The sequence below is a fragment of the Camelus ferus genome, chromosome 22 (genome assembly GCF_009834535.1).
Source record: "Camelus ferus isolate YT-003-E chromosome 22, BCGSAC_Cfer_1.0, whole genome shotgun sequence".
NCBI lineage: Eukaryota > Metazoa > Chordata > Mammalia > Artiodactyla > Camelidae > Camelus > Camelus ferus.
The window spans coordinates 17,778,897-17,791,490 of record NC_045717.1 but is presented as its reverse complement, the minus strand read 5'-3'; the positions used below and the strand labels follow the sequence as shown (position 1 = coordinate 17,791,490).

At 46.0% G+C, this 12,594-nt stretch overlaps 2 protein-coding genes across 2 annotated transcripts; one reads left to right on the top strand and one right to left on the bottom strand.

Annotated features, from left to right (window-relative positions):
• The first annotated feature begins 3,072 nt into the window (after positions 1 to 3,072).
• Positions 3,073 to 4,069, top strand: LOC116659120 (olfactory receptor 10H1-like). The gene has a single exon (XM_032466332.1). The coding sequence runs from the start codon at positions 3,092 to 3,094 to the stop codon at positions 4,067 to 4,069; it is 978 nt and encodes a 325-aa protein (XP_032322223.1). The 5' UTR covers positions 3,073 to 3,091.
• A 4,952-nt stretch (positions 4,070 to 9,021) lies between these two features.
• On the bottom strand, positions 9,022 to 10,079 carry LOC102519138 (olfactory receptor 10H1). Its single transcript, XM_006194597.2, has one exon. It carries the CDS (start codon positions 10,077 to 10,079, stop codon positions 9,132 to 9,134), a length of 948 nt encoding a protein of 315 aa, XP_006194659.2. The 3' UTR covers positions 9,022 to 9,131.
• Positions 10,080 to 12,594: the final 2,515 nt, after the last annotated feature.

The window sequence follows — 12,594 nt, the reverse complement described above, 5'->3', positions numbered from 1 at the left end:
CTCTCCCTCCCCGACCACAGCTTCCCCTGTTATCAACCTTCTGCATTCCAGAGGTAACTGTGCTACAGTTGCTGGACTTACATTGACATGTTCTTATTAACCACAGCCCACAGTTTACATGAGGGTTCACTTTTAGTGCTGTACATCCTATGAATTTTGACAAACGCACAATGTCATGTAGCCACCATTATAGTATCACACAGAATTGTTTCCACCCCTTAAAAAAACCCGAGTTCCACCTATTCATCTTTCCCTCTCTCTCTTCCCGAGGTCCTGACAACCACCAATCTTTTTACTGACTTTACAGTTTTGCCTTTTTCCAGAATGAACAGACACCAGTCTTAGCTGCCTCTGCATCCCCCTCATCCCAGAAGATGGATACGCAGCCCTGGACCACCTCCCCCAGACATGGTGAGCTCTTATCTCCTCACAGTGCCTCTCCCTTTCTTTATTCATGGCTGTGGAGTTTTGTGCTCTTAATTAATACAGGGAGGGAGTGTGTGGATGGTCTGGTGTGGTGAAGCTAACAGCTCTTTGGTCCTGGGAGTGGCTCTGACATTCATTAACAGCCACCAGTAAGTGGTGAGTGTAACAGAGAGGTTAGGAAAAGGTAGGCTTTTGGGTCATTCAGGTGCAGGTTCAGATCCTGGCTCCCCCACTCAGAAGCCACGGTCCTTTGGGCAAGTAATGTGTCTTGTGTGGGATGCAGCTGCCACTTCTGTAAAACAGGGATCAGAGTAGTGCCTCACAATATTGGGGTAAATACTTAACAGGAAACATATGAGCACAGGTGCCATGTCCAATAGAGGGTAGCTGTTCTCATCCAGAACTCAAAATCCAGTGCCAGAGATAGTTGCATCTCCAACATGATACATTATTACATTGGTCATGAAAAAGTTAAGATGCTAGGTCCTTCAAACTCACTCAGAAGTTTGGAAGAACACAGGAATGAGTAACTAAATCTATTTGGGGAAGAGATGTCCAGAAAGGCTGCACTGTGCAGGTGACATTTAAACTGAGTCTTAAAGATGAACAGGTGTTTGCCAGTTGGAGAAGGGAAGAACTGAGATCCTGTCAGACAGAGCATGCTGTCTGTACTCTCTAGACCATTTTTTCTAACTGGGAGCTTTGCTCCCCATGGGCCATTAGCAAAGTCTGGAGACATTTTTGGTTGTCACTACTGAGCAGCGGCGACTGGCGTCCAGCTGGTAGAGGCCAGGGATGCTGCTAAACACCTTTCAGTGCACGGGACGAACCCCCACCCCCACAGCAAAGAATGACCTGGCCCCAAATATTGAGAACCCTTGCACTAGATGTTGGAGAGCTATGGGAAGCTGAGAGCACAGCCAACAGGATCCTGCTCTCACCCATTCAACCTTTTCTTGGAGGTTCTTGTTTCCACATCATTGACTTTGACTTACCCTCTGCAATATCTCAGAGTATCTGGACTGAGTGGGGCTTTTGGAGCTATCACCCTGGAAACCTAGGGCAGGTACTGACCAAGAAGTGAGGGAAAGAAACAAGGGACTCCAAAGGAGGGAGGCCAAGGAACTCTGGAAACTGATGATATTTGGGGAATGCAGCTTCCAGTCACCAAACGTCTGGTTGTGTCTTGTTCTCAAAGTGTCAGGGCTTGATCTAGGACAAGAACCCACTTAATAGGGTATTCATTACATTTTCCTAATTTTTTCTTTACTGTGGTAAAATACACAGAACATAAAATTGACTATTTTCTCCTTCTTACAACAATTCAGTGACATTAAATACATTCAATGTTCTGCAACCACCACCTCCACCTAGTTCCAGAACTTTCTCAGCATGTCTAAAGGAAACCCAACACATATTAGCAATCACTCCCCATCTCCCCTTCCCCCGGCACCTGGAAACCACTGCTATGCTTTAAACTCCTGCATGAATGTTCATAGCAGCGCGATTCAGAAGAGTGAAAAATGAAAACAACCTCAATGTCTATCAGTGGGTGAATAGATAAAGAAAATGTGGTCTATCCATAAAGGAACATTGATTGGCTGTGAAAAGGAATGACGTTCTCATACACACTACGACATGGAAGAGCCTCGAAAACATCATGCTGAGTGAAAGAAGCCAGACCCCAAAGGCCACAGATTAGTGGTTTACTGCCTTTTAAAGTTACCTAATAAAAATCACTTAAAAACAGTTATTTATAAAGAAAGATTGAAATCTCATTAAACGAAAGTTACTGACTGAGCACAGACCATGTGCATCTGCTCACTTAGTGTATTGATTTCATTATCACAGGCCGCGCCTACTGTTTTCCAGGTCACAGTCCCAGAATAGTTCATTTAGTTCCCACAACAGTTCTCTGAGGCAGGTAGAGAGAAATGGAGGTGCAGAGAGGTGAAGGAAGTGGCTCAGGTTTACACAGTGGGCAGAGCAGGAATTTGCACCCAGTGGACTGACTCCCACATCCCTTTGTCTGATGGCTATGTTGCATTGCCTCAGGAGGGGCAGGTGGGCCTCATGGGAGCTGGAAAATAATCAGAACATTATTTCTACACAGCGTCCTTCCTTGAATTTCTTGCATGGATGACTCCAGAGGAAGAATCTACTTGATCACATTAAGTTAGAGGTACACACTGGTCCAAAGTGTTGTAGACCCCAGGTAGGGACGTCTAGCAGTATCTGAAGCTCTGAGAGGATCAGGATTTATCAGAAGGGAGGAGAGGAGCAGTGTAGCAACAGCTGGAAACTCAGTGAAGGAACATTTTCATGTTTGGAAGCAAAATCCCTAGAAGGATAGAAGGGTAGAGTCTTTGGGGACAGCCAGCCATGGGGTCAGGTTTTGGATCTGCCATTTTGACAACTTCACCTTGAACAAGCTGCTTGGCCTCTCTGCACCCCGACATTCTCAGTGAGTATTCTCAAAATACTCAAAACGGGGTGACAGAAACAGCACCTCCCCCACTACATTAGGAGAGGACTAACTCACAAGAAGCACAGAGTAAGAACTACAGCAATGCCACCTGTCATTTACCAGGAGCAGCAGCCCCTTGGGCAGAGACAGCAATGGTGGAAGCTGATGGCCGCCCTCCACCCAGGAGCTGAGCTCTCCATGTCACACCTCACTTCAGGCACAGCCTCCATGCAGGGAGCCAACCTCTCAGCAGTGACTGAATTCATCCTCATCGGCTTCTCCACCTTCCCCCACCTTCAGCTGATGTTCTTCCTGCTCTTCCTGCTCATGTACCTGTTCACGCTGCTGGGGAACGTGCTCATCATGACCACCATCTGGAGCGAGCGCAGCCTCCACACCCCCATGTACCTCTTCCTCTGCGCCCTCTCCATCTCTGAGGTCTTCTACACTTTTGCTGTCATCCCACGCATGCTGGCTGACCTGCTCTCCACTGATCGCTCCATCTCCTTCACCGCCTGTGCCAGCCAGATGTTCTTCTCCTTCATGTTTGGCTTCACCCACTCCTTCCTGCTCACCGTCATGGGCTATGACCGCTATGTGGCCATCTGCCACCCCCTGCGCTACAACGTGCTCATGAGTCCCCGTGGCTGTGCCTGTCTGGTGGCCTGGTCCTGGGTTGGAGGCTCAGTTATGGGGCTGGTGGTGACATCAGCCATTTTCCAGCTCACCTTCTGTGGCTCTAATGTGATCCATCATTTTGTCTGCCACGTGCTACCTCTCCTGAAGTTGGCCTGTGGGGACAATGTCTCCACAGTGGCCATGGGCGTGGTCCTAGTGTGTATTACGGCCCTGCTGGGCTGCTGTCTCCTCATCCTCCTCTCTTACGCCTTCATTGTGGCCACCATCTTGAGGATCCCCTCTGCTGAGGGCCGGCACAAGGCCTTCTCCACCTGTGCGTCCCACCTCACCGTGGTGGTCGTGCACTATAGCTTCGCCTCCGTCATCTACCTCAAGCCCAAGATTCCCCAGTCTCTGGAAGGAGACACGCTGATGGGCATCACCTACACGGTCCTCACTCCCTTCCTCAGCCCCATCATCTTCAGTCTCAGGAACAAGGAGCTGAAGAATGCCATGAAGAAGACCTTCCTCAGCATGCTTTACCCAGAAAAAATGTGATTACTGGGAGGAATTCCTTGGACATAGCTAAACTGGGTTACCAGGTGCTACCATTAAAGATGGCCCCCTGTAAACATGTAATACCATATTTGTCTGATGCTTTAAATTTTATAAGGACCCTTGTCTGCAACATCCAAAGGTGCCCACAATGGTTAAGCAGCATCATGCCTGTACTCAGGGTGGAAAGCTGTATGAGGTGATCGATCACTCAGAGAAAATACGATTCGATGATTCCTATCTGTTGCAGGACACTTTGTCAGGTAGCGGTAAAGCCAGAATCTGTTCTTCTTCTGCCGGAAGCAGGGGTGGTGTGATTACTCCCATCCCAGAAACCCACACTGCAAAGAGAAATGGAACACAGCAGACCTTCCCCCTGTGCTAGGCAGCACCGGGTAGCTACAACACAGGTTTGGCAAGGCTGCAGGAGACTACCCAGGTTACAGGGGAGGAGAGCAAAGCACCATAAACCCTAGCATTGCTCACTCATCTCTGTAATAATCAGCCTCAGAAAAAGTTGAGAAAACCTCCACATTTTCAGTGTGAATCTTGAGCAGCTGCAGAGAGTCACTGGGAAGTCACTATTGTTAGGTCAAGGAAAGAAGTCCCACCGTGGAAATGGCCTGCTGTGTCAGAGTGACTCGGCTCATGGGCCAGTGGTGAACTCTTTGGTCTCACTAATGAGTGCAGAACCCAGAATGAAGGTGTATCCCATGGTCACACTGATTCAATGCTCCCCCTTGGTACGAGGATGGATTTAAGATTCATCATACTTCATAGTGCTTATAATTTGTTGAAAATATGTGTACTCAAAACAATGACAAATATGGTGTGATATCCCTTAAAAGTGGGATCAAAGAAAGATAAACTCATAAAAACAGATTGCAATGGTTGTTGCCAGAGACTGAGAGGTGGGGGAACTGGGGAGATGTTGTTTAAGGGCACAAATTTTCAACCAGTAGATCAACCAGTAGATGAGTAGACCTGGAGGTCTGATGCACAGCCTATAGACAATAAGACTGTATTATAAACTTCAGAGTTGCTAAGAGACTAGATCTTAATTGTTCCCACCACAAGAAAGATGTGATGGTTATGTGACATGATAGAGGTGTTAGCTGCTACTAACAGTCAGCTAACACTTTAGTGGCAATTAAACTGCAAATTATAAATGTATCACATCAGCATTTTATTTATCTTAAAGTTACACATTGTTATATGTCAATTATAACTCAATTAAAAAGTTTTCTTGACAAATGTATATTGTTTCAGAGTGTGAATTCATCCATTTATTTTAAAATAGCAATTTATAAAACTTACTGGACACTAGTTGATGGTGATACTGTGGTGTACAACAACGAACATAATTAAAACACACAAGCAATAAATTAATCACACTAACTCACAGTGAGTCAAGATGCTCCCCTCCTCTGACAACAAATCCTGTCTGGACAAGAATACAAGCTAAACTCTTTCATTTTTTTTTATTAAAGGCAAACTTGGCCTCTGCTCCTACTAACATCCAAATGGAAAGAGAAGCTGGAGTATTACTGGGGATCCACAATAGGTCCGGCTTCCCATGTCTTATGCTAGCTTATTCCTTCAGCTGTCATTTTCCTGAGGTCAGGAAGTCTGTCCATTTTGCTCACCATCACACCCAGTGCCAACATGGCACTTGGAAGATATAATTGATTAACAGATATTTCTTGGGTGGATCAATATAATCCCAATCATACTGAACAAACCAGAATGTTGGCTTATAACGTTTACTGTGAGAAACCTTATTGTCCCCAGAGAAGTGGGAAACAGTGTGTGGGAGGCTGTGTTGAGGTCAGGCTAACCTGGGTTTAAATCTTGCCTCTTATTTTTCCACCTAATTAGATGGACATCTTAGAGATACATTCTGCATCTATGTAAATAATAAGATGTTCAGAGCTGTGACAATACATCACATTATTTATTTATTAATAAAGGACTGTTAAACAAATGTTGGTTCATTCATTCATGGATCACAAGGCAGCCATTAAAGCCATTCAATCCTTGGACTTCATCAGCGTCCTCTCTCTTTGGGGCTACCCTCAAATATCATAGCTTCATGTACCTTATGCACACAAGTGATCCCAAAATTCCTATCTTTATCCCTTTCGACTGCCTACTCAGTATCTCCAGGTAGGTATCTTGGAGGCACCTCAAACTGAATGTGCCCAAATCCTTGGATATTCATGTAGACATTATCATCCTTTCACTCTATTTCTCCCTCCCTTGGTCTGTCCCTCTTTCGCTCCTTCCCTTTGCCTTTCTCTTGCTCTTTTTCTCTTTTCCTCTTCCACTCTCTCTCTTCCCCTCTCCTGCTCCCCCCACCCTCACACATACACACGCAAACACACACACTTCATTCTCCTACGATCTTTCTTACCCTCGAGACGTTTCTACTCAAATGTCACAGAGCCTTTCCGTTGCCATACTACAGAAAGTAGAAACACCTCTGGCCATGTCTTTTCTCTCTTGATCTGCTTTCCCTTGTCTCCCATATGCTTATTACCACCTGCCATATCTGCTTGTTGGATACTGTCTGTCTCCGCCCACTGGAATGTTGCTTTGAGAAGGTCAGGGACTCTTGGTCCATTTTGTCCACTGCTGTATGTCTACAAAGCATATAGTGTGCTCTCAAATATTTGTTGAATAAATTAATTCAGAAGAATGAGGGTAAATGAAGGTAACTGCGAGGTGTTGTTTCTGCCCATCCAATAGGATGTGCAAAAAATTTTCATGTATGTTAACACTGTTGGAGTGGGTGTGAGGAAATTGGCTCTCATGTAATTCTGTGTGTCCTTAGGTAGGTCACATCCACTCTCTGAGCCTACCTTGTAGGAAAGAAAAAGCACAGAGCTTCTAACACAGTTAAGAGACTGAAGTAAAATAATGTTTGTGAAGGGCTTAGCATGGTGCCTGGCACATGGATACACTCAGTAATCAGTAGTTAGGATGATATTATAATTTCAATTTTTGTTTAATGAGTTTGGGAACAGAGAAAAGCATCAGTTGAGGAACTGTTCATTCGGAATCACCAACTTTGAAAGGTTCAGCCACTTTGGAAAACTGTCTAGCAGTTCCTCACATGATTAAACATAGAGTTACCATATGATCCAACCATTCTACTCCTGGGTATATACCCGCCAAAATGAAAATATTGGTTCACCCAAAAACTTGTACATGAATGTTTATAGCAAAATATTCATGAGAGCCAAAATGTGGAAACTACCAGAAAAAGTAGCAACAGATGAATGGATAAACAAAATGTGGTATATCCAAACAATGCAACATATTCAACCATAAAAAGGAATGAAATTAGTGATACATACTACAACACGGGTAAACCTTGAAAGCATGCTAAGATGAAAGAAGCCAGACACAAAAGGATGAATATCACAGGATTCCATGTACATGAAATTTCCAGATAAGGTAAATCTATAGAGACAGTCGATTAGTGGTGTCTTAGGACTGGAAGGAAGGGAGGAAAGAGAGGTGTTAAAGGGCACAGGTTTCTTTTGTAGGTGATGAAAATGTTCTAAATTGGCTGTGGTGATGATTACACATATCTTTATGTGGGTGTGTTATATGGTACGTGAAGTGCATTTCAATAAAATTATTTTTTAAAAAAAAAAAACCTAGCTGATGTTAAATGATCAAAAAATGGGAAACTGTTATCTTCATAACTATTAAAAAGAAAGGAAGGAGGGAGGGAGGGAGGAAGAGAGAGAGAGAGAGAATGTTACTTTTGTCTCTGACTCAAATATGTGGCTTCGTCTTTGAGTTAAGGATTCTTTAGAGCAGTGTTTCACAGAGTGTCATCCTCAGCTGTAGCATCACCTGGGAGCTTGCTAGAAATGCAGATTCTAGAGTCGTCCTGCCCCCAGACCTGCTGAATGAGACACTCTGAGGTGGGGCCGAGCATCCTGACTTAACCAGTTTTCCAGGTGATTCTGATGTGCCCTTAGGTTGGAGACCCATTGACACAGAGGACTCACTTGGCTGACTCCATTCTGCATCCCTGAACCTAGCTGACTTCTTGATTCTGGGCAAGCACCAAACCTCATTTAAAAATGGGGTGTAACCCAAAGGGGCTAGTGACTCTGCCTGAGCACCTTCCTTGAAGCAGGCCCAGCCCCCACTCCCCAAATCTGTCTGGCTCCACAACCCATGAAAGTGCAATGGATTTTTACTGAGGATTTCAAGGGAGTCAGGAAAGGCAATTTATATCAGGTACTTTACGGAAACCTTATTAACCTTATAAAACTACAGCTTATGTCCCTGCTTTTCCCCTAAATTTCTTCACCAGCCACCAAGCCCATCATCTCCCCTAGCTCCCTGTCAACTGCCAGCAATCTTGTTCTCTACCTGTTCCTCCTCATCCCTCAAACCTGCCACCACTTCCTCTTCCCTCTCTCACATCTTTGCCCCAACACTTTCCATATTTCTTATCTTAGAAGGAGAAGTTCAGATCCCCTTTCTCTTCTTTCTTTAATTTGTATCCTTCGACCCATCATTTGGTTCAGTCGCCAAAAGCAAATCATAGGAGACTTCCAAAAATGTGAAGACTCGAAATGGAAAACCATTTCTCCAACAATGCTTTCCTTCCCTCAATATGATAAAATGAGAGAGGTGAAGTGTCCAAAGCATGGAACTTGGTGCTTGGTGCACAGCAGGCTCCAAATCTCTGTTGCTGTTTACGTCGTCACTGGGGCAGAGCAAGCGTCCCTCCCTCACACGCTGAGGACAAACTATGCACGTAGGCTCCCCAACACGGAGAGGGGTCCCTTCCTTCGTGACACAGCATCAAATTGGGGGAGGCCATGACCCCACTGAACTCAGGAGGAATGAGGGCCAAGCAGATTGGGGGAGAGGAGAGAAAACAAACATCTAGAATTTATAGAGCAGTCGCTGAGAGGGAAGGATGGGAAATGCACAGACAGGAATCATCACCAGTGCATCATGATTGTTCCCATTTTACAGACAATGGACTGAAGTGCCTCTGCCTGCCACATCCCCTGTCACAAAACCAGCCACTTCAGGAGCTTCGGAGAAAGAGCTTGCTGAGGAAGGTCTTCCTCATGGCATTCGTCAGCTCCTTGCTCCTGAGACTGAAGATGATGGGGCTGAGGAAGGGAGTGAGGACCGTGTAGGTGATGCCCATCAGCGTGTCTCCTTCCAGAGACTGGGGAATCTTGGGCTTGAGGTAGATGACGGAGGCGAAGCCATAGTGCACAACCACCACAGTGAGGTGGGACGCACAGGTGGAGAAGGCCTTGTGCCGGCCCTCAGCGGAGGGGATCCTCAAGATGGTGGCCACAATGAAGGCGTAAGAGAGGAGGATGAGGAGACAGCAGCCCAGCAGGGCCATGATACACACCAGGCCCACGCTCATGGCCACTGTGGAGACATTGACTCCACAGGCCAATTTCAAGAGAGGTGGCACATGGCAGAAGAAATGGCGGACCTCATTGGGTCCACAGAAGGTGAGCTGGAAAATGGCTGATGTCACCACCAGCCCCATGACCGAGCCTCCAACCCAGGACCAGGCCACCAGACAGGCACAGCCATGGGGGCTCATGAGCACGTTGTAGCGCAGGGGGTGGCAGATGGCCACATAGCGGTCGTAGCCCATGACAGTGAGCAGGAAGGAGTGGGTGAAGCCGAACATGAAGGAGAAGAACATCTGGCTGGCACAGGCCATGAAGGAGATGGAGCGGTGGGTGGAGAACAGGTCGGCCAGCATGCGTGGGATGATGGTAAAAGTGTAGAGGATCTCAGAGATGGAGAGGGTGCAGAGGAAGAGGTACATGGGGGTGTGGAGGCTGCGCTCACTCCAGATGGTGGCCATGATGAGCACGTTCCCCAGCAGCATGAACAGGTACATGAGCAGGAAGAGCAGGAAGAACATCAGCTGGAGGTGGGGGAAGTTGGAGAAGCCGATGAGGATGAATTCAGTCACTGCTGAGAGGTTGGCTGCCTGCATGGAGGCTGTGCCTGAAGTGAGGTGTGACATGGAGAGCTCAGCTCCTGGGTGGAGGGCGGCCATCAGCTTCCACCACTGCTGGCCCTGCCCAAGGGGCTGCTGCTCCTGGTAAATGACAGGTGGCATTGCTGTAGTTCTTACTCTGTGCTTCTTGTGAGTTAGTCCTCTCCTAATGTAGTGGGGGAGGTGCTGTTTCTGTCACCTTGTCGTGAGTATTTTGAGAATACTCACTGAGAATGTCGGGGTGCAGAGAGGCCAAGCAGCTTGTTCAAGGTGAAGTTGTCAAAATGGCAGATCCAAAACCTGACCCCATGGCTGGCTGTCCCCAAAGACTCTACCCTTCTATCCCTCTAGGTTGCTTCCCCAAAATGAAATTTCCTTCACCAGAGCTTCCAGCCATTGCTCCTCTGCCCTCCTGCTCCCATCTGATATGTCCTGTTGTCCCCAGAGCTTCAGATACCACAATATGTCCTTATCCCAGGTCTGTAAATCCCTGGACCTGTGTGCATCGTTAACTTAACCTGCATCAACCGATTCTTCCTCTGGAGTTGTGCAATGAATCAGAGGCAGGAGACCGCGTAGCAGTAATGTCCTGGTTGTTTCCCAGCTATCCTGAGGTGCATCTGCACCTTCTGGGGCAATGCAACATAACTGTCCAACCAAAAGTTGTGAGGAGACAGATGATCTGAGTTAGAACCCCTGCTCTACCTGTGGTGTAAACTTGAGCAAGTTTCTTTGCCTCTGTGTACCTCCATTTCCCCCTACCTAGCCTAAATAGTTATTGTGATAATTAAGTGAGTTCTTCTTGGACTGTTACCTGGAAAACAGTAGGTGCTACCTGTGATAATTAAATCAACACGCGAGCAAATGTGCATGGTCTGTACTCAGTAAATAAGTTCAATTCAATGGGTGTCCAATGACTCTTTATGAATAACTTAAGCATTTTTAAATAGGCTATGTCAAGTTTAAAAGGCAGTAAACCACTAATCTGCTTTCTATCTGTATGGACTTGTCTGCTCTGGACAAGTCGTCTAAGTGGACTCAACACCGTGTGGCCTTTGGGATCTGGCTTCTTTCACTCAGCATCACATTTACGAGGTTCATCCATGTTGTAGCATATGTCAATATTTCATTCCTTTTTATAGCTGAACAGTATTCATTGTGTGGACAGACCACATTTTGTTGATCTGTTCACCCACTGATAGACATTTAGGTTGTTTTTCACTCTTGTGAATAGAGCTGCTGTGAACATATCATGTAGGAGTTTAAGGCATTTCAGTGGTTGCCAGGGGCTGGGGGTGAGGCAGAAGGGGTAGTAAACGTAATGGGTTTCGGGTCTCCTTTTGGGGTGGTGAGAACGTTCTGGAGCTAGATAGAAGTGGTGGTTGCACAACATGTGAAAGTACTTAATGCCACCAAATTGTATGCTATAAAATGGCTAAAATGGTAAATTTTATGTTATGTGTATTTTATCACAATAAAAAAACAGGAAAAGTAGTAAGTGCCCTCTTAAGTGAGCTCATGTCCTAGATCAATTCCTGACAGGCGGAGAAAAAGACACAGTGGGAGAACCAGACACTCGGAGAACCAGCGGCTGCATTCCCCAAATATCACCATTTCCCAGAGTTACTTGGCCTCCCTCCCTTGGCGTCACTTGTGTTTTCCCCTCACTTCTAGTCAGCATCTGCCCGTAGGTCCCAAGAATGATAGTGAATGATAGCTCCAAAAGCCCCACTCAGCCCCGGTACGCTGAGATCCTGGAGAATATGAGTCAAAGTCAATGACTTGGAAACAAGAGCCTCCAAGAAGAGGCTGAATGGGTAAGACCAGTATCCTGCGGGCTGTGCTCTCAGCTTCCACTAGCTCTCCAAAGTCTAGTGCAAAGTTTAGCAACTTTGGGGGCCACATCTTTTTTGTTGTTGTGTTTATAGGGAGTCAAGCTGTTCACTGTATCCCCCAACTGTGAGCCAATGATCTAGAGAGTAAAAGTTGCAATTCCTTAGCCATTCCTCTGCCTGAATATCAGTGCCTCCTTTCCTCCAACCAGCAAATGCCTGTTTATCTTTAAGACTCAGCCTTCTTGGACATCTTTTCCCAAAACAGATTTAGTCACTTGTTCCCATGTGCTCCAAAATAACAATGCCTGACTGGGTTTAAAAGTTCTTTATCTTACTTTTTCATGATCTTCATTATACTGGTCATGTTGGAGATGCAGCTGTCTCTGGCACTGGATTTTGAGTTCTTGATGAGAATAGCCACCCTCTATTGGACATGGCACCTGTGTTCACATGTTTCTTATTAAGTGTTTACCCCAATATTATGAGGCATCTGCTATGATATCCGTTTTACAGAAGTGGCAGCTGCTTCTGCCACAGAAGACACATTATTTGCCAAAGGGACCATGGCTTCTGGGTGCAATAACCAGGATCTGAACCTACATCTGAATGTTCTCAAACCCTGTCTTTACTTAATCTCTCTGTTACACTCACCACTTACTGGTGGCTGTTAATGAATG